Source organism: Dermacentor variabilis, chromosome 7 (genome assembly GCF_050947875.1).
Source record: "Dermacentor variabilis isolate Ectoservices chromosome 7, ASM5094787v1, whole genome shotgun sequence".
NCBI lineage: Eukaryota > Metazoa > Arthropoda > Arachnida > Ixodida > Ixodidae > Dermacentor > Dermacentor variabilis.
The window spans coordinates 122073231-122098759 of NC_134574.1; the positions used below are offsets into that span (position 1 = coordinate 122073231).

General features: G+C 42.1%; 1 protein-coding gene across 1 annotated transcript; it reads left to right on the forward strand.

Annotated features, from left to right (window-relative positions):
* Positions 1-4374: 4374 nt before the first annotated feature.
* Positions 4375-21053, forward strand: LOC142587852 (uncharacterized). Its single transcript, XM_075699155.1, has 5 exons — positions 4375-4512; positions 5239-5397; positions 8066-8155; positions 14099-14200; positions 17670-21053. The coding sequence occupies exons 1-5, from the start codon at positions 4452-4454 to the stop codon at positions 17693-17695; spliced, it is 438 nt and encodes a 145-aa protein (XP_075555270.1). The 5' UTR covers positions 4375-4451; the 3' UTR covers positions 17696-21053.
* The last annotated feature ends 4476 nt before the right edge of the window (positions 21054-25529 follow it).

Genomic DNA, 25529 nt, shown 5'->3' on the forward strand with positions numbered 1-25529 from the left:
ATGCAGTCGTTGTGGTCTCCTATTGATGCTTCTCTGCCTCATGGAGATGTGATATTTTGATTTTGTGCAGTTAGTCGTCAATCTCAGTAGATATCTTGAGGAAACTTTAGTAAGGCGAAGTTCAGTCAGATTGTGTATTCCACTTACAGCGCTCAGGAAACGCCCGTGTACAAAAGGATGACACCAGAAGCATGCCTACTTCATCAAGCACGCCTTCTGTCGTGTCGCTGCAATGATATCTGCACATTTAGGAAATTTTGTTAGCAAATATGCGCCCTGAAAGAGCACTACTGCTTCCCTATACGCTGCTAATGAAGTTCTCATCTCGCAAACAAAGAAGGAGGAAGTTGAATATTTTTTCCTATAAGATTTTCTTTCTTTTATTCAATAAATAAACTGGATATCTTTTGAGAAAATTGGGAAGTAATTAGTATTCCAACTTGTTATGATTTTCAAGGGGTTTATATGGTAGCCATTGGTAAGACAGGTGGCAGCTAGCAATTTCTATTGCCGGCAGTCAGTATCTTACTCGTAGCTATGTACCAGTCTTGTTTTGAAGATATTTTGTTAAGTTATCTACAGAACACAATTAGCAAGCGATATCTCTCGCAGTCTACGTCCCCTGTTTCCGTAGTTTAACCATTTAGCCCTGAAGCATTCCGCGAGCCTATCGATCTCGCGAAAAGTGACGCAAATGTGAAAAGTGAAACCCGCGAGCGGAGCGCGCGTTAGTCCGTCACGTGACTTAAGGGCAGACACCTTACCGCGATATAGTAAAGACAGCACGTTGTTCACACACACATGTAAATATTAGTAAGCACTCAACCTAAGGTACAAACGTGCGGTGGAAGATACAGAATTGGGTCCCCACATCGGGAGAACTAGAGCCAAACTAGCGACACCTTGTCAGCAGCTGCGCGTTATCGAAACTTAAGCTGCATACGAGTAGGAATAACCTGTCCCCAGCACGTACGGAAACGCATCCTCCTCGACAAATTTTCCAATGTGATGACGAGCTGCCCATCATGCCCTCTGTTTTTTGAGCGAATCCTCCTCATGGTAGCCGTGTCTTCTGACCCTCTTGCTAACGATCAGTTGACGACACGTAGGGTTTGTTCTCACTATTCTCTCCTATGATGAAAGCTCTCCTAACTCCCCGCAAGTGCCATTCATTTTGACGATTTAGACAAATGAAAGTGATATAAACCGAAGCTGCTTGAAAGATTTGGAAGCGACAAGGTGCTAGGGTACGTTTTAATGCAAGTACTGCCAGGGACAAACGCAGCCTGACATTCTTCTCTGCGATATCGTTAAGGAGTCCACCCGGATGACACGTTCGTAAACGTGATTGCCGAAAAGAACCGATGGCCAAATTGCACTTCAAACTGCCTTGAACTCGGTAACGTAGAGGAACCAGCACGCCGCTTTCGCAGTTGTGTTGTCTGGTCGAAGTAGCACTGAACCCAGCATGACGATCAATGGAAGGAAGAACAAGAACGTATGTTTTGGCGCGCGTTAGCTTTATTTGCCTTTCTAATTTGGTTGTACTAGCCGTGTTATTGTCACACAAGGGAGGATTCTGGGGAAACAGAGGCTCTGAGGAAAAATAAGTGCAAGGTGTGATTTTCGCTCGATCGATGCCATTTGTGTAAAAAATAAATAACCGCCATCGCGTTGCCCTCCGAGCCATGCTTGACATACTTCGCGAGGCACAATCGGTTCCATAACTTACTGAAGCACATGAGTTGCCCTTAGGCTGCAAGGAGGCCACAGAGCACTATGCCACATCGAACGTCTGCACAGCGCGTGGGATGGCTAAGCACCTCTTCAGAGACTGATGCAGTGCCCATTCTGTCACATGGTAAGAAGGGGCGACATTGTGTAAAACCATTGTGGCCAGTTCGGAAGATGCTACTTCACTTACATTTCCGGAACGATTCACCAAGTGTTTACTGCCCGCTTATCTTGCAATTCCTGAAATACAGAAAACGTGTCCACTGCCTCTCCCGAAGATGTTATAATTGATCCAGTGAAACAGATTCGAAATATTTGGTCATTATACTAAAGTACTCACGGACGCCTATGTGCATAGCGATGGCCAAGGCGCCTCTTCAGCTTCCATTTGCCTTTCCACTTACGTCCGACAGGTGTTTCGCCTACCGCGCCCAGCCTCATCAAGAACTGGGGGGCTGGCAGAGATAGGTGTTACTCTGAAGTACACGCAATATGAGTTAAACACATTGAAGGTTATCATCCTTACAGGCTCCCACGCTGCTCTCAGCAGGCTACATAAACGTGACGCTGATTGTACAGTTTTGCGTACCACCATTGAGTCTGCCACCAGAAGTACATGTGGTGGAGTATCCCTCGCAGGCGAATGCATACCTTCAAACATATTGATCGCCCCATACGTAAAGGTCGATCAACTCACTTGTTCTTGTGCCCACAACGAATGTGAGTGTCCGGAAATTCTGCGTACGCATGACGATGCACGCATTTTGTTTCAAAGACGTGTACTCGAACAGCGCCTACACCACCGTGCAATACAATGATCATTTTCTCCCTACTTTTGTTGCCGAGGCTTGCCTAGTTATGCTAGAGCGGTATTGCTGAAGGTAAGTGTTTGCTGTGTTCTGATGTCTTAACGTTTATAGAGGCAAGGGCATGCGAACAGTCCGTCCTTTGCTTTTGCGGTTCCTGCGAGACCCTTAAACAGATTATATGAGAGTGTAATTGGATGCAACTGATGAGAGGGATGCCAAACTGTCGGCGTTACTCAACACCCAGTGAAATATGCGACAACGTTAGGGTTGCGCTTACTACGCATATATTCTGCCCTTACCAGTGTATAGACGCTGCTGGTCAGTGTGAACTCCAGTGTGCTTATGGAATGCGTGCGCTTATGGTGCGACAGGCACAAAAAACAGAGCGTTGACCTAGTTCACCGCCGAGTCAATTAGGCGACCTCTCGAGCATCCACTTTGGTTCGGTCCTCACCAAGCACAGTGACTCTTCTGGTGATCATTACCACTTCCAACAGTCATTTGCTCGGCTTTGCACTTGCTGGAACACATGCGAATGAACATTAACGTGCATAAAACCGTCCTGATGACCTCCTTTAAAAAATATTCTCCTTCTGTTTTTCATGACTCCTTCAATAACCACGCTGTGTGTATGGAATACGAGTATAAATATCTCGGTGTCATTTTTACGCATAACATGTCATGGTCTAATCCCATTGATTACACTTGTAACAAAGCAGTCAGAAAATTTGTCTACTTACGTCGTACACTACCCTACTCCCCCAAACATACTAAGCTACTGTTATAGAAATCGCTAATCCGTCCTGTTGCTGACTACGCATCTGTAATTTGCAACCCTTGTAAGATGTGTGAGATTAACAGGCTAGAATAAAGTCAGAAAAAAAGCTGTGAGATTTATTTGTCACCTTTATGAGCGCGACTTTTCACCCTCTACCACACTTCGTTCCTTGAATTTAACTTCGCTCTATGCACGTCGCCGCATAGCATCGTTACATTTATTGCACAGCATCCTCAATTCTTCGGTTAGATTTTCAAAAAACAACTATACTAACCTCGCGCCAAAGTCATCCAAGCGGCGAAATCACGACTTCAACTTGATGCAGCACTTTGCACGCCCTAATATGTTTAAGTACAACTTTTCCCACATTCCACAGAAGAGTGGAATTCCTTACCTGGCTCTATTCGCTCATGCTAACCCCGAAGTTTGTCCTAGCATGAATGGTCCTAGCAAATCGCCCTCAACGTTGTATCGTAATTTCTTGTGTATAATTGTCCTCTCTTAATCCATTCTGCTATAGCCCTTATTGCGCTGTGGTAGGAACAAATAAATAAATAAAAATGCAATCACTACTTTTGAAGGCCCTCTAACCTTCCGAACCCGAGCCATCCATGCACCGCTCAAACCAGGGTAGCACAGCAATAGTGGCCCCTGACCCCTCGGCAGCGGCGCGAAGGCGCCTCAACATCTCGCATATTTGCTATTCTAGTAAGATAGACTAGTAATACAAAAACTCCTATCACGAGGCTTCCCAAGAATAAAACACCCTACAGTGAGTGAATTCTCATTTGTAAAGACTGAACTTTGATTTTTTTCGTGACGCATAAGGTTTGTAAACTTCCTACATGTGTACAAATTCTCCTCGTGAAGCAATCGACAGGTGACGCCTCTGAGTAGGTGGAATGCTCAATAATAACCAAGAGACCAAGTAGGAGTACCCGATATATGCATTGTGCAGCTTCGTGTTAGCACTAGGAGTGTTTGAAACACAGGTGCACATGAACAATAGGACTATATGCTGAACTCAGTTTTTACCTGCACCTTTTGCTGCTCTATCTAACATTTACGCATTGCGCTATCAATTCAATACTAAAAGCTTAAGGCCCAGCTGGGATTCCTTACAGCCAACTATGACTTCGAGACCATTTGCCTCCTTCCACACCATTGTAGAGCTTGTTGTGCTCACATCAAGTAAGTGAAGTTTCGGCACTTATGAAAATTTTACTAAATACAACTATGTGGGCTGGAAGCCACAGGGTCCCAAAAATGCGCAGAAAGTGCGAAGTAAAAATTTTTGGAAGCCCGTGTCTTAATTTTGCTTTGCTCTAATGACAAAGCAAATACTTTTTGGGTTTTGATGTTTCAGTACAGTAATTTTTCCTCGCCTAATGCCAGATGGTTGGGCCGTTGAAATACCGATACCTATATTTGTAGTCTTTCTGCTCCGCCGATTACCCTCTACATTTTCGTATTTTGCGATGCGAAATTAGTGACATTATTGAACAGTAATATATACATGAAATTTAGGTATCGGCAGGCGTATTATGTAACATGTCAATGTGATCTATCGAAGCCATTATTGCTGAGGTGCATATATTTCTATATTTACCCATTCTGGAGTTCCGTAAATATTACCCTGATCATCCGAGGTGCTGCAAGTGGTTGACTTATAAATGGAACGGATGTATGAAATAGTGCGCTTAGTATACAAAGCTAATTAGTTTCTTATTTTCACTAACTAATAAATGTGAGGACACTGGTCTTCCACACCTAAAGTGGTAGATGTAATGAGTTGTTTTTTTAAAGGCAATAGGATCTTTTCACTGAAAACATTCTACATCACAATTGGCAAACTAAGAGTGCAGGAGGGTACCCTAGCAAAAAAATACCGAACCCATGCAATCATATATTTTCCAGTATGGTCATCGCACGTGCTGGAATCGACGATATACTTGCCAAAAGAAACTCTGCGTGGTTTCATAAGCACGTGGCATGAATCGACGGCGATAATTGAACCCCGCATGGCATTATCGGCATTTCGAAGTGATCGGCTACCTCATCATGGTACACCCGGAGGTATGAGCAATATTTAATATACCCTTGTCTTCAATGATATCTACAGTTTTGTAGAAAGAGGTCAATAAATGAGAGAAATGAGATATTCACCTATTTGTAACATATGCTAGAAAAGAAACCCATACGGGTTCCTCGAAAGAAAAGTATCGCGGTTTAAAAAATTTGGTCTTGTTCTGGGACTCGAACCCGGGACTATCGCCTTTCCGGACCAGCCACTCTACCACATGACAAAACCAGGCGGCTAGCAGATGGCAGGGCGAAGCCGAATTTGTCACCAACTCGAAGTAAAGGAAAGCGTTTGAGGCAATAGTTCCGCGGAAAGCCGCAAGGTGGTGAGAAGTCATTAATTAAGGGAAATGAGACATCCACCGATTCGTAGCAATTGCTACAAAGGTAACCCATACGGGTTCCTCGAAAGCCTCGCGGTTGAAGAAAAATCACGGTACCTCCGATCATATGGTAGAGCGGTGGCCCCAGATAGGCGGTGGTCCCGGTTTCGTGTTCCGGACAGGGAAAAATTTTCGAATCTGATGCGCATAGTGCGTGGACAAAATAAAAATAAAACAGGACATGCTATGCTATCGTGCAGACACTGCAGAAATGTCATGCTAATTTATTCTCTGTGGCCAAACAGGTGTAGCTTGCAATGGAGCCAGGGACGTGCACTGAGTGTCTGGCTGTTGGGGCAACGCCAGATGGTTGTAACCTGCTTTAAATGTGCCCCTGATAAGTGGGCCATTAGATATACATCTGAGTAAATATTTATACCTGCGTGCGTACTATTGTGATATACAAATAGTACTTATATGCCATCGATATTGAGGCATGATTGGAAGACATTCACAGCGCAATATCCGCTATAGTAAGTGTGGTACGCATGTTTGGAAAATGTTCGCAGAGATATTGTTCGCGTCAAGTAGAATAAGGCGCCAATCGTGTTTTAAGACTGTTTGATAGTTGATATGTTAGGCATTACAACCAACATCTATGTGTTCTCCTGTCAGAATAGCTCATTCCACTCATTGCGGCATTTAGGCTCGAAGACTTCTCTGCTTGGCGTTACAAGACAGGCGTGGAGCCCCATGTTGTATCAGAGGAAGTTAATTTTTTTTGCATACGAATAATCTTACTGAAATGGGCACAAAAACGATGTTCCCGTAGCTGCTAGCAATACTGGTTAAAAAGCCCAACTGGCAATGTTGGTTTGCCAAGACAACCATGTAGGTCCCATGTGACATATATTAAAACACAATACAAGTTTGTCAACTGGTGTTAGTCCAAAAAGCACAAATTGAAGCCGTTGAGTATTTCGCATACCTCCAGGCAGATAGCTTCGTCCAGATGAAAATTTTTATGGCTGTGGCAGCTTAGGTGGCTGAATCAATTGTAGCGTTGCATTGCTATAGTGCTCAATTGCCGGTTGTGTAACTGGAACAGCAATTTCGTGCCCATTTTGATTCTTGGCTCAGGGCTGTGAAAGGCAACTGTCCATATATGAGGTGTAAATTTGCATGACTAGTGGTATAAGTAGCAAATTATGCCAGGTATGGGTGCCCTCATGCCTATGTGTCATACATCGCGTGGCCGTTCTGTACGTGAACAAGAGCGGTAGCATGCTTGTTTAATATAAGATACAGCAGTCAGTAGATTCGCTTCGATTGGCATTAGTCATGCAAGAGGCAACGAAGGAATGATTTTCATGTTATAATCGTCGCACCCACGCCTCCAACCTACTCGAATCTTTACACTTCACTAAAAGTCCACTGATAATTTCCGTATACGATTAGTTTATCAGATGTCTTCGTTTTCAAACCGGCGTTATTTCGCCTGTCTATTGTTCGTAGTAACCTTTACATAAAATAAGGTAAGTTCTCAATATCAGTACCAAGAATTTATGGTAGTATATTGTGTTGTCTATCAGCAAATATGCGTTTACGACAAGGTTGATAGATTTTTGCCTGCATAGTTCTGATTGCAACATATAGCGCAATAATATTAACAAGGTTACACCGAATAACTTTTCTGTCAACATAAACTTATTACTCCAGTGTGGTTTCGAGCGTGGCCCTCCATATGGCAAATCAGAAAAATATATTTTGCTGCTGTACATAAGTTTACCCACTTATTGTAGTGTTGAGTAATAGTTGTGAGTGAGCGCTCATGTGTGCACCTTCTCTGCGTCTTTCTCCATTGTGTGCGTTATAAATTTCACCATCAACACTTACCATCTCGCCCAATTATCAAGTCTGCGGTAGTGTTCCTAGCAAACTACGCTAATGAGAGATATTATAGCGGCACATTATGGATGCTACGTTAAAATGCTGCATTTATGGTTTGTAATCTAAACCATTGTTGCCTTATACTAATTTGTACTATATTGTGTGATTAGAAGCTTCACATTGGCCTCACCAATTTTATAAGCATCATCATGTTTCTAAGAAGCGTTTAGATTCGGAACGAAGGAATAGCTAATGATCAGTTCCTTGAAGAACGAAAAAAGAGGCTTTTCCTTGCGTGTTTGTACAACGTCTCTAAAGAGGTGTTTTATTTCAGATGAAATAATAAAAATACTTATCGAGTCTTTTTAAATAATAAACTGATCGCACATAAACATTTGCTGGTCAGTAAATTCCAATCAATATATAATTGTTATTATTACTGAATTTAGTGGCTCCAAGTTGCAAGACGGAATGTGGAAATGGGACGAAAGCTCTTTGTTTTACTAGCCCAGGATGGGAGAGTTGCATGTGCGCCTGCGGTAAGGATTTCACGATATCACCTTCTTGACAGGATTGTTAAAAAAGTTTCGCCAGAAACCATCTCACGATGACTGTCAACGGGAATCCAATTAGCAATGAATCAATATTGCGACACTTAAAATTGTTTCCTCCAGTGCCGCAAATACAGCGGCACATACAGAGTAACTCAAGTTGGCGAGAGGTTCATTGAATAACGGCACATATCCGTTGATTTGTGGCTATCCTGTTAAAGGATGGGGTTGCTGTCTTTGAGGAAAATGTGTGACTCCGTTTCCAATTCTTCCAGCATGGGATAAGCTTAAAGCACCTTTTCGTGTCATTGTATAACGGCACGCACCTACTGGTGCGATAACACAGTGAACACAGTCAACACGAAGTGAACCAGGTTGGCGAGTGAACGGTTAGATAGATAGATAGATAGATAGATAGATAGATAGATAGATAGATAGATAGATAGATAGATAGATAAATAGATAGATAGATAGATAGATAGATAGATAGATAGATAGATAGATAGATAGATAGATAGATAGATAGATAGATAGATAGATAGATAGATAGACCGACAGACAGACAGACAGACAGACAGACAGACATATAGATAGATAGATATATAGATAGATAGATAGATAGATAGATAGATAGATAGATAGATAGATAGATAGATAGATAGATAGATAGATAGATAGATAGATAGATAGATAGATAGATAGATAGATAGATAGGCAGGCAGGCAGGCAGGCAGACAGACAGACAGACAGACGACAGACAGACCGACAGACAGACAGACAGACAGATGTCCTTAGAAAAGTGCGCGAAATATCTTAACAATGCTGCCGTAATTGCATAGCTGCAAACTTAGATAGCTCCCAGAAAGAGTATGAAGAAATCTAAGCATGCTAATAAAGCGCTCATATGATCATACAATAAGTATTCTTCATATAGAAAAGACTCTCGGTTTCCGGATATTCCAAGGTTCGCAAATATGCTCCTAGAAGTACAACTCATGCCACTCTCTCGCTGTACCACTGTGGAACTGTCGCATGTTGAAGACCGAGACTTTGTTACACAGTGAACTATTGTATTAAGGTGCCGTCTCGTGAAAAATGATCCATTTTTGTGGGTTGTCCGACGACCAGTAAAAAATTTCTCGCATTAAAATTTAAAAAGGATAATTTCTCTTGTGGCATAAAGCTGACAGCGCAGCTTCCCCCGTGAGATTCTCTTGGGAAAGCTGCTCTCGTTGCGTCGTTAAGGCCAGAATAATTGTTGATCTCTTGTCATACCACGCCGCATGCCCGAGTGGTCATTCGAGTACCAGCTGGTTGAACAGGGCCAATGGGATATTAACCTTCGCCAAACCTCGTTTAGCAAGCTCTTGAGGCTGCACAAAAGCAATATCCAGAACAAGGTTCAGGAGCTCAACCGGTGTTGCGTACACAGGGAGGTCGACCGGAGACTCATCTTACATTTGTTAGTCTTGGAATTTTATAGCTGCATTCGTTATACCTCTCGATGAAAAAAATGAACCACATCTCCGTTCACTCATTGATGGCGCGAAAATATGTAACAAGCCGGCACATATCAAATAAATCCAAGAAGCCGTCATGTCATTATTCTCTACTCTTCAATCTCCCTCTAGCTTTCATGTTCACAAACTTCTTTTTCTGCAACCTTCCCGCATTGATAAGACCTGTTAAAAGAGTGTATTTAATACGTACAAACGAAAACACAATTTTAAAGGGTGAAGTTTAATAAGCGACAGAGATTAACCATATACAAAATACAGCTTCATATCGGAATGTTCGGGACGTAAAATCCTGAAATTGAGAAAATTGCTGAAAAATATAAATAAATAAGTAGAAAGCAAGAATAATAACCACGGCTATAATCTCGCCAAGACTGCGTTGTATCCTACACCATTGCTAGGATAATATTGTTTATTTTACATGTAATAGCGCAAACGACCCCTCGCGCTCGCAAATTCTTTTTTGAGTGGCAAAGTGTTATTGGCTTTCTTGGCTTCTTGGTTAGGGTAACACTTCGAAATATTGTTGAAACAGAACTGAAGGTACACCTGTGATCTGGAATATGAGGGTGTATGCGTTCAAGCGAGTTTTTGTGTTCATTAAGCTTTCTTTAAGCGCGCCTTCCTCTTTGCCCGAGGTTCACAGCACTGCAAATGTTGGGTAACATGCACAACACGCGATTTCAAAGAATTGAACTCCTAGACTCTTTGTAAGAGCACCGTGTTTTTTATTTGTATATTCAGGAGCGTTTGGCAGTCGCGCCTCAAACGTGAGCAGCTTTGTTGAGATTCTAGTGAGCTACAAAAACGCCTGATTTATATCCTACTGTCTCAATGACGGAGTAGGAGATGCTAAGTTAGCACGCAACATACGTACTAGTTTGTGTTCGTTTCATCAACGCTATGACGTTAAACACGGCAAAGTGAGTTTTTCTGTGCGTTAGATACAATATGCCATCGTAACTATGCCTTGTAAACCGGTCACGCATACAGAGCCACACAGTGCAAACTGATTAGACTATCTTTGCTCGCGGCAGCCTCTGCTCTCGGCGACTAGTGCTATTTAGCGCAAAAAGGACAAAAAATCAAGGTTCATTAAGATCCCGTATTCACCTGAGGATACACTATATAAAACTATAGATTTGTTGAAAATGCATGTGCAGCTCGATCGTTCGATGACCACCAACAAAAACGTGGTTAATCCATATTTCCAGCACTTGGTCATAACATAAAAGGGTCAGTATATTATAGGTAACATTGAGAGCATTGATCAAAGGTGAAAATGGGGTGAGTTGGTATGGGAGCATAGCTAAATTCAAAGCCTAAATTACTGAGACACGAGCTAAGGCACAAGCGCCGTGTGCTCTCATTTCTTGCTCCTTAGCGTGTTTGTTTTGGTTTCTATAATCTTAAGATCGCAAATAACTTTTCCCCACTTGCTAGGACTCACTCCGCATTAATTATTTCAAGCATAGAAAAAACAGCATTCAGGCCGCTAATAAAGTACCATGTCCACATACGCGTTTATTCTGCGTTGAAAATCAGATTCGGAGGTGTATGCAGTCCCTGTTCTTTGCTTTTTCTATAACATGTGTCTGCAAACGAATTTTCAATGGCATTAAAAAGATAATTAAAGGTGAAGAGCCACGAAATCTTTATAAAGTGCAATTTTTGCGTAAGACGCCACAGAGAGTCAAAAGCTGATGCGCTAGCTTGATAACTCTGTAACTTTATTCAATGTATATTGAGCACTCAAAGATTTTGCTTGTAATTACAAAGCGGGATGAAAAAAACACTGCCCGAGGAGTTACGAGTAAAATATGTTGAGTGCAATAGTGGCATAGGGTAGTTAATTCCCTGGATTTGCACAATAATACGCATATGGCAAGAAAAACGCGCATGAACACAACCTAAATATATATAGTTAGTCCGGTGGTAAGCTGTCATACTATTTAAGGTTGATGTAGTGCACGTCGTTTCTGTATGAAAGCCGATTTTTCAGAAAAACATTGAATAATTAGGAGAGGAATAAGGAGGGCAGATATAAAGGCGCACATGTTGCTTCACTATAACCACAGTTCCTTAAAAGAACACCTTCACCAAAGTACAGCCCAACATCGGAAGCGGCAGACTGCCATCGAACTCGCCATTCGCGCTATTCAGCGACAAAGCCATCAGCTTGAGTATATGGAAAATTTTAAGGTGTTACGATAACGAATACTCTCGCAACTGTCCTAGCAAGATTTATAAAACGATTCCTTTAGCGAAACTAGACCAGATATTTCGCGATCCCAAAAATGGTTTCTCTGCAAAAGCTTAGCTATAGTTCAAAATTGTCAGCCCCACCATTTTGATAGTCATGAAGAAATTTTTTTCTCACTATGAATTTGCTTCTGCGCCAGATAATGGAACCTCATTTCTTCCAAATATTTCTTCTAAATCTGATCTACAATACCAGATACCAGTTATAGTTGGCACTTTTCACACGTATTTCTAACATAGTTTCCGCCTTCATTTCGAGGTCTCATTTCTTTTTTTTTGGTTGCCGTCTACCTCTTTATAGAAGTTGCAGCTGCTAGCTTTCATGACAGCATTCTTTGCGTGCTCATAGAGGCGCCTGTATGTTAAACCTAGACTGCTTACTTGTCTAGACGTATCCCAGCAGTATAGAAAATTGACACTTGCATCACAACCATAAATAACAGCCTGCTTGACCTTATCATTGCTTCAGAATTGATGGCCTCCAGGAACTCTTTCAGTGTTTCAACAGGTGATATTGACTTGAAGCAAGGTCAGGATTGTACTGTGTTTTCAGCAGTGGCTTTCAGCCAAGATAATGCGAATTGCTCATTGATTTGGAGACGGGGAGGGAGAGAGGCGGACAATGTGCGTTAGTAAAACGGCCATGCTGGTCACAGGAGACCGCTTCTTTGCGAGGACAGAGTAAAAAAGATAGCAGAGCCCCACGGAACACTTGGTGTTGATGGTTTCACTGCTGGAGAGGAAACACAGAAATGATTCCACGGTGGTCCAACAAAAAATGGTCACAAAGACCTTCTCAAATTACTAAGCCACTAGAAACTTCGATGCTGCGGAGTTCTTGTGTTTGAGCTATCCTTAAGTCGTTTTTTTTTGGAAATATAGCATTGCATATTCAAGCAGCATCTTGTAGCAGATCATTTTTCCTTATAGTACTGCTTTTGGTGTCTTTGTTGAGGCGCTGCTTGAGCTATGTGAAGGTTTTCGGCCTCTTTTTCTGGACGAAGGTGGGAGGTTTTCTAAGCACGCAGTGTGCGATAACTTGGCAGAACGCGGTCTTTACGAAAAACTGTGTTCATCATCCCTTAGGAGATAGGCGTCAGTGCCGCAAGCTCAAAAATTGCTGTTCTTGCTCGCGCAATTTTTCTTGGTAAAGGATACGATGAGCGCCGTGTTAAATAAATTACTAGCTTGTACGAGCGGGCTCGGTAGCCATCTTCTTTTAGTCAGGTTACGGTCACTATAGGTACAGCTGGGAACATACTGGCCTTTCACAATATTTATTAAATGCATTCAGCAGTTCAATAGTTTAGATATTCCCTTTCCCGAACGTTCTCTGCACAAGAGTGACCACGTAGCTTCCTTGTCAAGCATTGTCTTCGGTTAACATCTAGCCGAATCATATTAATTTCCACAACGAAAATATTGCACCACTGATAATTTCCTGGCTCCAATACTGAGCCCAAAGTATTGTGTTAACTTTATTGCCCCCAAGACCTTTTATCATGAGAAGCTTTAAAACTATCCATTGTTTCACCCCTTCTCTCTCCTTCAGCTGCGGTCACATAATTATCGGCCATCCTCTTAACATATAAGCGTTTGCTGCGAACCGACATCAGAACACGACGGCATGATTGCCTTTTCAAATAATGTCCACCAGGTGATGCCACTGGGTTCATCTATGTGCATTCTGTGGTCATGTTTGTATTCGTGTTATCCTTATTTTCAGCTATTTGTTTGGGTAGAGTGCACTGATTTTATACATTCCAAGGAAAAGAATAGGTTGCTCTTCAAATCTCCATAACATCTAATTTTTGTGATCACAACCACTTTGCTTGAAAGGTTGCTTTTCTTAATCCGTGTACTAAGTGCTGCGTTAGCTGACAAACCCATCCTTACATATAATCAAAGGACTGGGAATTTTAGCATAAAAGTACGAGAAGAATAATTTTAAACAACCGAAAGGTATATTTATTTTTATATAACTTCTAATTCAAGGGTCCCGGTGCAGTCTCTAACTTTGGGACCACTTGTCTGTATACCCTTTCTTATAACAAATTGTTATGAACGAATAATAAACTGAAGCTGAAACTAAGTAAGAAAAACAAACGGCCACGCTTCTGTCGCTATAAAACGATTGATTTTATTCTTGCAGTGTCTTCCAATGACGCCTGCCCACCAAAGGACAGGAATGCGTGTGCGACTGGCGTTGCCTGCATATGGACATTTAACACTACTATGTGCCTTTGCACATGTGGTAAGTGTGCAGCTGACTCATATTCAGCTACTAATACAATGCGGTACTCATCTGCGCGATCGTAACCAAATGATGTTGAAACAAAATAATTCAATGGGCTTTAAACAAATATTTGCTTTGCGGGTCTCACTTGTACCACGCCAAATTTACCGCTTCGCAAAAAAATATGGGGTTTTACGTGCTAAAACCACAGTCTGAATATGAGGCACGACGTAGTGGAGGACTCCGGAAATTTCTACCACCTGGGGTTCTTCAGCGTGCACCTAAATCTAAGTACAGAGGTGTTTTCGCATTTCGGCCCCATTGAAATGCTGCCTCCGTGGTCGGGATTCAAACCCGCGACTTTGTGTTCAGCAGCATAACACCATAGCCAGTGAGCAGATTTCACTAAGAAACTTACGATTTGATATTTAAAATGTGGTGGAGGCCTACAGGAAAGCGCGATATGGGGGCGCATGTGACATAAAAGAAGTTCCAATGTTGCAGGAGAGTGGCCATTTCAATATATCTCATACATTTCTAGATCGATCACTAGTTTGAAAAGTAGAGCGAAGATTCGCGTGACAAATTGGCAAGTAACATTGTGTGTCAAGTGGGTGCGACTGCGCACAAGTCGAAAGAGAATAATATCTACAGAAGATAATTTGCGCACTTGTGCCTTCGAATATGAGATATACGTCGGGGACAGTGATAACAAGTTTGGTCGGCAGACATCGAATCAGAGGCAGGTGCTTGTTTACGCCCGTAATAATGCATGTGGCATAGAAGTTTCGAGAAGTGCTGGAAGTGACGATGCAAATTCTGGAACGCGATACAGCCTTATGTTGCTGTATCTACTTCTTATTTTTTTCCCAACATGCACTGTAATTTGCTGTAATTTTCATAAAGAAATATAACGTCCACCATACATGCACCATCAATATCGTGAGCATGGTAATACCCGGTAACAGATTCATGGTTACAAATCGGTGCATAGATATTGAGTGACTTCATGGCACATGACACATGGCGCGAGCTCTCACATCACAATAGAAGCCGTTGCCCCGACGCTTTAAATCAATGGCAGCAGTGATTGTAATCATGTAGACACTCAAGATTGTATATGCAATGAAGAGCCCATGCACTGTCGGCATACCTGCTGACGCGATTGAAATGGCCTCAAATGCAAGATGGGGACGACATTAGGTTGCGCGTGATGTTGTTGTGATTGCGCTTCTGTGCTGGAAAGAAGAGTGTATAGTCGCGGGCTCCGATTTGTCACACTAGGTTGTATGGTTCAAAAAGCAGTGGAGCAGCTCCCTGCTCTGTCTAAACCTGTAAAAAAGTGTCCAGACCTATCCAAGGTCTCTGGAGGCGCACTTTTTTATTATCGATGGCAGAAGATAAAAATTCGACGGAATCTGCCTTACGTTGCATAGCAACCTAACTGCAGTTTGCATTGAAGCAGTGTAGCGACACAGCCTATTGCCTGCCCCGAACTGCATTAAGCATGAGACGCCTGTGCAGCCAGCTTCCTCTGTTGAGCTTCCCTTTGAGCACGCTGCGCCATCTAGCGGCGCCACCGGAAAGCACACACGTGGGGCGTATGTCGATGCATATACAGATAAGATTTTCTGAGTATATACTTCCCCGGTTGACTTCCGCCTAGTCACAGATAAATTGTAGATAATTTAATTATTTTGTTTGATTGAACATCGGTTCATATCTAGTGCCACAAACTCAGTTACCCAGGTTGATGTTCAACTAATTCATTGAAAAGCAACGCACACCGATTATCATATACCAAATGACCGAAGTTGGCGTGAAAGAAGTTCATTAACGAGCAGCACATAACCAGAGACATGTACTGAATGCACCAAGTTGGTACTACATTTCCTTCCGAACCCTGTTCCGTCAAAACAGCAGCTTTACCCGTTTAACCATTGACCACCGAGCAACCAAAGTGGACGTAAAGATGTTTAGATCGCGAGCCCGTGGCCCCTTAAAAGCAAGTGAACAAATAACACCAATAGCAACAAATTCTCGGCATTTGAGTGTCAAATCAACGATCTGATTATGAGGCACAGCTTTACTGTAGTTCAAGAGTTCGAATTTTTTTTTGAATATTTGGGGTCAATAGCATAGAAGCAGTGTATTAGCTTTTATTGTCCCATCACTCAATGTACAAAACGCGAGCATTTTAAAGCTGTTACCGTTCTTTGGGCGCCTTCGCGCACTTTTTGAGGCGGGCTGTCTCTCTGCTGGTCTCTCAGTGTTCCGAACTGCTTTCCTGTCCACGTAAGTCACAGGGTAACCATCATATCATGATTAGATAACAGGGCTGTCTACGGTGAGGAAGCCGGGCTCAAAACTAATCATCGCATTAATTTGGGTCATGTGTATGCGAAATTGCGTATGTGCCGACCATCAGTTAACCGGTTTCACACCAACTTGTGTTACTGCGTATGTGCCAACCATTACGCGCTGCCGTTCCTCGGAATCCGTTTACCACAACTTGGATCAATACGTTTGTGAAGCTACTCATGTGCCACTCACTCTCCAGGGAATTTCGTTGATATAAATTTAGGCCAAAGGGTAAGTTCAATTATGTATATGTCACTCTTCAACGACCCTATTTAACACAAACTCGGATATGGGCAAGGTGGTATATGCCGCTCTTCAATCAACTTGTTTCATGTCAACTAGGGTGATTGTGTGTAGATTAGCATGTGTCGTCAATGAATGAACCTCTTTGACTACAACTTGGGTTATTGGGTTGTGCAACATTTTTTCTTCCGCTTTAGTAAATATGGAAAAGAAACTATCATATTCGCATTTTTAGCCCACAAATATACTTCTAACACCAACGTTTGGCAGCTATCACTGGCAAGATTACCGTCATTTTGTGCAATGATAACACGGCTACCATATTTCTGTTGCATTATTATAGCCGCACTTTATAGGCGCGTCAACTAACACCTCGATGCTGGCAGAGAACGAGTTTAGCAATTTCATTTGGCCCACTAATCAACCAACATGATTCAAGATATTTGCTGCCGATCACAACTCGCGTGGTTCATTAGATTCCCTTAAATTAAAGCTATGTGAATGATACAGTTTTTGGCCGCACTTTGTAAAAACCACACGTCACAGTTTTAACCCGCGTCTGGGCAGATTACCAGCTTCGCTTAAAACTGCTGAAACCTGGAAGTGCTGAAAGGGTTGCTAATAGAGAATGAATGCAGGGTATGCTATGTCACATATATTTTGCTATGTCACCACCTAACGTAATAACGTCGCTGATCGTTAAATATCGTCTCATGTATTTTTGCTGTGGACCTGTAGCGTTGTTACAGTCTTAGCAGCAGTTTATGGGAATAAATTATTGTATCCACTATGAAAAAACATATATTCATATGTGCTATTCAGAACATCGTAGAAGAAATTTCGATTCTTGCGAAATCTGAAGGTATTATTCTCTTTTTTACAGAAAGCAATGGAGTCACAATTGGATAAGACTGACGTGGAGTCATTTCACACATATATACCTGAGTTCTCAGCGCGCCACTGGTTGAAATGCTATTAACGCTATCCGCTATGTGCGCTCAGCACAATACAAAATTCAGAAATTTCACACGCTTTTTATGTCCTAGGACTCTTTCTCTGTGCTAGCGATTACAAGGCAACGTGCTGAAATGAATTGTCGGCAAACAAAACAAAACATACGTTAGGATCGAAATCAACATTACACATTACCATGCCTCATTATGCCAACGTTGCGAGGTACCTGGTGAGTGCCGGAGCGCTGCCTCTTGTAGGAAGCTATGGAGGACAACAACTTTGTGTGGCAGCACAGCTATGGTGGCTAGATGAGCGGGCGTGCCGTCTTCCGGCAGGGTAGTTGAACGCTTCTCCGCTTCATGAGGACAAATTTAGCGCTGTGGTCAGAGGCCTGTCTCATGCGGCGCGTGTAACCTATTACAGTGAAAATACAACGTATTTATCACTGTATACAAAGAGGAAACCGTCTTCGCGGTGACACCATTGACAGTTACAGACTTCTGAATTCAGCGGAGCTTTGTCTGTTGTGAAGATACCATATTGCTTTCTCCGTCAGCTGTTTGTTCTAAAGGTGGGAGGCAAAAATGAAGAAAAGGCTTCTAAAGTGGTTTAGTTTCATAAACATGTAAAATTGAGTCAACAAGGAAGAGGAGAAATGCCACACGGACGAAATGGCCCCTCTTCAGCTCGTGTACAGCGAGTCAAAATTTTTTTACTAAATGGCATATAGGTGCTGTATGCGAACGTATTTCGCGCAGGGCCGGATTACGCTTATGCTCCGAAATGCACTATTCCAATGGCTTGACTTGAAGGAATCTAAAATACGGTCGAATAAATATTGACATTCGTAAAAATGAGCTGCCTGGCTTTATTCCCTGGCGTGTGTCTCTTCAATTATAAACAAGATGTATGTTAATTTGTGTGCAGCTGTCTACATTTGCATATAAATGCAACCTATGTTTTGCAAAGAGAATTGATCTTTGTGTGAAAATAAAAAGGATTTCTTACGTTGTCCGATGAACTATGATAAGCTCCGGAGAAGAGTAGCTTGTAGCATGCAAAATAATAGTTGAGACTAACGATGATTGTATACGTATATTTGAATGTAATAGGGTAATTTCTTATCGCACGCGTCAATCAGAAACGCCATTTATTACCAGCAACCTATAGCTTTTCTAGGCACTATACAACAGCTTTAAATGAAAGATGACACAATATCACATTGCTCATAATGTGTCGTAGCGCAAGGTGGTTATTCGTTTCTGGTGTTCTGTCAGGCATTATGTTCTTGCTCTTCAAATGGGAGCGCAGGCGCGTAATGGATTAGGTTGATTAAGCTCTTCTAAATTCAAGTGCCTATTTTTCATAATTTTTCATAAGCGACGGTCCGTGTGCTTGAGCTGAAGAAAGGAAAAAAAGAAACCTGCCAGGGGCAGTGCACATATTGTTTTCTTGTGAACTGGGCCGCGCTACGTGAACCTGAATTTTCTGGTGCTACGAGGCTGTTGATATCAGTCACAATAGTTAACAAAACATTTTCAAGCTCCTCACACAGAATCATTTAGACGAACGTCCATCAAGAGGTTCACTGTATCAGTCGTGTACAAATGCCTGTTGAACACCCGTCATTTTCAATAACTTTCTATTTGCGTGACGTGCGCGTAAGTATGGCTGACTGTGGCTTCACTAGTATTTTAGCGGCCGACATCCTGTCCTGGTCTATCTTGTTCTTCTTGCCGAAATTTCTAGGATATGTAAGCTGGGGCGCCAGGTACATTCGAAGGAATAGTGTCAATCATTGGCCGCCTATGCACTATCGGTATCTGCACAATAGCCTTAACGAAATGCTCCTCAAAGTGGCGCTCACACATCATTAATGCGGTTGAAACGTCTCAGCACAGCGTAGTTCAAGCTCCGGTTTCTCGGACAGCTATCGGTTTCACGGCATCAAAATCAGTAATAATTAGCCCGTGGCTTCCGTATTTGCAGTCAACTTGCTATTTTGCGCAAAGCAAGTGGCGCCCCTCTGGCTAGCTTTGTTCTTTGCAGGAACACTTTCACTGTGTCTCGAATACTAAAATGGTTGGTACTCACGAACATCAAACACAGTATTCAGTTAACTACTTAATCTTCTAAGTTAATTAGAGGAACATGGATAACTATCGTGACTGCGAGCGCAGGGCACCTACGTGTTAAGAGACGATAATCATGACCGTTTTTGAATATAACTCATTGCAGTATTATTCATCTCACTTTCGTGCCCTCTCCCAACATAATGTAACCATTTCGTTTCATCAATTTGCTACAGTAAAGAAAAATTACGCTAAATTTAACAGACGCGCAATTACAAAGACAAGGTAGCAGACGGCGCATAGTTCGCGAGATGCATAAGAAGACTGTAGCGCCACTCCTGTCTCATGACCGGGCGAAGCAGCTCATTACGCCACTGGGCGCACCTACCCACTTGGCCACTGTAGCAAAGCCAGATCTACGACTACGAGACAACACGTGCGCAGCAACTGCTCTTGTGTTACTACGCCAAGCAGTGCCAACGTTTTGCTGGCCGCGTACAGGACCAGGAAGGCCATACATGGACAGCAAAAAGCCGTAAACTAGGATAAGCAACCTAATAAAGCTTGTTGTTTCTTATAAAATGAATCTTGAACAAAAATAATTTGACTATTGTTTGTTTTAAGCTGCGTAGCTTCCAGTCGCTTACATTCGCGTACTACAAGTACATGTGCAGTTAAAAAGGTGTGTTTCGGCAACTAGTTTTCAATGTGTTGCAACAGAAAGCTGCCGCCGGGTATAGGGAACCTTTATACAGACATATCCTACAGCAGCTGTTGTATCACGTGCTGTCGAATACCGCGTATTGTTTAAAGATGGTATGAGAATATAGTTGTCTAGGTGGATGTTAAAGTTATCAATTCAAAAATAAGATAACTTGGCCCCACAGAAAGCCATCATTTCATTTTTCACCATATCAACGTGTTTCTCAGAGGGTTCAGTCAAAAACAACTTGAAACAAAAATGCACTATTCTCCATTTACATATGATTCCAGTACAGTGCATGCTATGGTAATTTAGAACTGTATCATTAACAAAAGGCGACTACTCCACGCAAAGGATTCGAGATGGGCAGCTTAATGAAAGTTAGAATAAAGCCAATAAATTTCAGCCGGCATATAGGCTCTCGATGAATGCCCCATCAGTAACGGAAAGTCTAGTGCTCGCTTTCCACCCTTTCACCGTTAGAAATAATACTAAGGAAGCAATTAGCTATTAACCAGTGCCACATCTCGGTAATTGTGGCACTATTGTCATCAGGTTATTGTTCGAGAGCAGCTTCTTTTGTATTTCATCTATATGTATCAATAAAATGTGCTGCTCATACCTGCTAGCTACTGTCATTCATATGTGTTGAATGATGCTCCATTGGGAGCATAGAGCTTAACATCTGTGCAAGTAAGCTGCTCACGTCTTCGATAAACTATTGCCGTGGCGCAGATTAGTTTCGCTTCGCTTTCAAGTATTGCTTTGTACAATCTGGTGGTTAGGGCAAGATTTTGAAACACTATTTGTTCGTAGAATAACATCTGTACAATGTTCCCGAGCAGAAGCTCGTATATAACTATTGTTTAATGGCATCCACTCATGGATGTACTTTCGTGGAAATTCCTCAGGAATTCTCGTTGTCCGTCTGCTTATGGACTCTGGTGCTCCCCATCGCACCATGGGTGCTTCTGCATTTGTTGTAAGTACTTTGACGGTAAAACACTCAGCCCCAGTGACTTCCAAAACACACAATTATACAGTGTGAATTGATTTGTTCTCTATTCTCTAACGTGCTGCCGACAAGATAAACTTTTCGAGTCATCTATTCCCCCCACTTCTGATACTCTGATAGTTATAAACAACTAACTTTCCACATTTAAATGAAACTACTGCTCTGACATTTTCTAGTGTTAGTGCTTTACCGTGTTTCCTTTCAATAAGAACCACTCTGTGTACAATATTTCTTGGAATATGGACGTGAGAAATGCCTAAGTTCGAGTAAAATTATATAATGTGTGTAGTTTTACGTGATCCTGAATATAAATCAACATGATACTTGTGTTGTTTGCGGAGGCTCTGAAAAAGAAAGCTTGTAATTTTGGCTTTCCAGCCCCAAGTTTGTCTATATTATTTTTTTCCTACGTCATGTTAGTATTTATTTGAAAGTGATATATTTGTCCGCAGGTGAATGGCGTCGCATGGGCAGATTGTATATTGTAAATATCACGGCGTCTTTTTTCTATACAAATAGAAGGACATCAAAATTTCATGATTTGGTCTTCGATGTAGCCTACGACACTATTAGCTGAGAAAAATCCAGGGAATATATTTTTACAAGTTTGTGGTCGTCACTGTTGGCTATTAGGAATGTGAACATTTTTTCCTGTACACCCTCAATGCGCCAGGATGTTAGATGGAAGCTAGGACCACTTTTCTTTAAAGGGTATTGAACAACGCAGTACACTACAATATATTACAAGACGTGCATTCGCACTTTATCCCGCTACAAGAACCCCTATATTTCATCAAAACAGGCAATATTTAACAATAAACAAATCTGAAAGTAGCGCATTCCGTACCTTTAGACGTCAGGGATCGTCCTTCCACAATTTTTTTCTCTCTCTCTCTTCCCACACAAAAGACATCACTGTAGTATTGCACGCCGGGGGGCATTTTAACACATTCTTCTCGCGCAGCCAGGAAAATGCGCGAAAGAAATAAGGGTGCAAGGACTGTGTGAGATTGTTTACTCAGACTATACGTCTGAATAAGAAATGCCACACTCACTGTGAAATGCGCATGTTTTGTAAGGATTACATTTTTATGCGGCGATGTACATTCATTTATGCCACAGACAGGGAATGCCCACCGAAAGAATTCGCCAGCACTTGACGCGTTCTATGTTCTGCATTTTGGGAGATGATTTTTCTGCATATAATTTAAAGCAGAATGTAGCGTGAGCGATGCCGGTTATGTTGTGAAACGCGCTAATATCATTCAACACGCTTAAGTTATAGCGCACATGATACAAATAGCACTTAGGCACCCTAAAATGCAATAAGAATAATGGGTAGAGATCCAGGAATTCCAGGTAAGAAGAAAAAAACTTATATGCACAGGTTGTCTCGCCATAGTGTTCATAGTTGTCGCTGGCATTGCATTGATGCCGTAGCATGTTCTGTTCAATATTTAGGCAAATGTTGCTTTAAAAGATGAATTCACGCTAACAGAATACTACTTACAATATGGGTACCAGTCAACGCAGGCATAATAAATGCTGAATATGTATTTAAATGAAAGTGAACACTTTACTCATCAAGAAAAAAGTAACAAAGTTCGTATGTATGTACTGTTAGATTTTTATTCGTAGAACGCTAAACTTGCAGTCCAGTGTTGTTATATGAGGGTGAAGATTTTCGTTGTATGATACAGCTATGTAACACGATGTCTAACTTTAAGATTTACTTTCGATGTAAAGGTACAAATGACTAGATTGTCAGCAAAATGCATAATACTAGCGATCTTACCGTATATGTTAGAATTTTGGATTGACCTCCGACAACACAAAAACCTAACTTATGAATACGTGGGCGAAAGGTACCATCGGCGCCTGCAATGAGTAATAGTATATCATGATGTCCCTGCGTTGTTACGCACTCCTTTGTACTTAACCTTCAGGTTAACTCGGATTCAGCTACCTTGAAAAACTTGTAAGCTACAACCAAGTGCTCATCCAATCTTTCTGGTTTCCAATTGATGCTTCTCTGCTTCGTTGCAAAATTTGCCTGAGATTTTGACTTCGTGCAGTTAGTCGTGAATCTGAGTACGTTTGGTGATAAAACATTTGTATGGCGAAGTTGCTTCCGATTGTGTATTCAACTTACAATGCTCAAGAAACGTTCATGTACAAAATGATGACACCAAAAACGTGCCTACTTCTTCAAGCACGCCTTCTCTCGTCTCGATACACTGATATCAGCACTTCTAGGAAGTTTTGTGAGTAAATAAGCACCCTGAATGAGCACTGTCTCCCTATACCGTGCTAATAAAGTTCTCATCTCCCAAATAAAACATGAGGAATTTGAATATTTTAACTTTGCTGTCTTTATTTACTAAATAAACAGGATCACACTTTGTAAAATTAGAAAGAGCGTATTCATTGTTCGAACTAGTTATTATTTTCAAGGGGTTTATATTTCATCCGTTGCAAAACAGGTGGCCGTTAGCAATTTATATTGCTGTCACTCAGTGTCTTACTGGTAGTTAGGTACCAGTGTTGCTTTAAAAAGCCTTTGTTAGGTTATACACAGAACACCGTTAGTAAGCGATAGTTCCCAGTGTCTACGTCCCGTATTTTCGTTACATCGCAATTTATCCCCGAGGTTTCCGCGAGCGTATTGATGTCGCAAAAAGTGAAGCAAATGTGAAAAGTGTAACTTACGTGCGGAACGCACGATAGTCCCTCACGTGGTTTCAGGCCAGGCGTCTTACCGCGAAATATTAAAGACAGACCGTTGTTCCCACACGCGTGTAAATGTTAGTTCTTCTGTGCGCACTCAACTTCAGAAATCACATTGTGGTAAAAGATACCGAAGTTGGTGCCCACATCATAAGAACTAGAACCAAGCTAGCGACACCTTGTCAGCAGCTGCGCGTTGTCGAAACTTAAGCAGTATACGAGTAGGAATAATGTGCCTCCAGCACGTACGCAAACGCATCCTCCTCTACTAATTTTCCGCTGTGATGACGAGCTGCCCGCCATGTCCTCTGTTCATCATGCGAATCCTCCTCATGGCAGCGCTGTCTTCTGACCCTCTTGCTGACGACCAGCTGACGACACGTACCGTTTGTTCTCATTGTTCTCTCCCCAGAGGAAAACTGTTCTAACTACGTGCAAGTGCCATTCATTTGGACGATGAAAAGAAAAGGAAGTGATGTGAACAGAAGCTGCTTGAAATATTGAGAAGCGACGAGGTGCTAGGGTATGCTTTATTGCAAGTACTACCAGTGACAAAAGCAGCCTCGCATTCTTCTCTGCGATATTTTTAAGGAGTCCAAACGGATGACACGTCCGTAAACGTGATTGGCAACAAGAACCGAAGGCCAAACTGCACTTCCGACGACATTGACTTTGGTAACCTAGAGGATCCAGCACGCAGCTTTCACAGTTGTCTTGCCAGCTCGAATTGCCCTGAACCCAGCATGACGGTGGGTGGAACGAAAGGCAGGAGGGTATGTTTTGGTGCGCGTTAGATTTAATTTCCGTACTAATTTGGCTGTACTGGCCATGTTATTGGTAAAAAAGAGGGAATTGACCTGAAGTATGGGGCTCTGGGAAAAAGAAGTGCAAGATGTGATTTTCGCTTGAACGATGCCATTTGTGTCGTAAAGAAATACCCTCCATCGCGTTGCCCTCCGAGCCATGCTTACCATACTTCGCGAGGCACAATCACTTCCATTACTTACTGAAGCACATCACTTGTCCCTGAGGCTACAAGCTAGCCACAGAGCACTATATGACATGGAACGTCTGCACGATGCATTGGATGGCCAAGCACCTCTTCATAGACTGATGCAGCGCCCATTGCGTTGCATGGCAAGGGGCGGCATTGTATACAACCATTGCTGCCAGTTCGGAAGGTGCTGTTTCAGTTACGCCTCCAGTACGATTAACGAAATTTTTCACTGCCCGTTTAACTTGCAATTCCTCAAGTACACAAAACGTTTACAC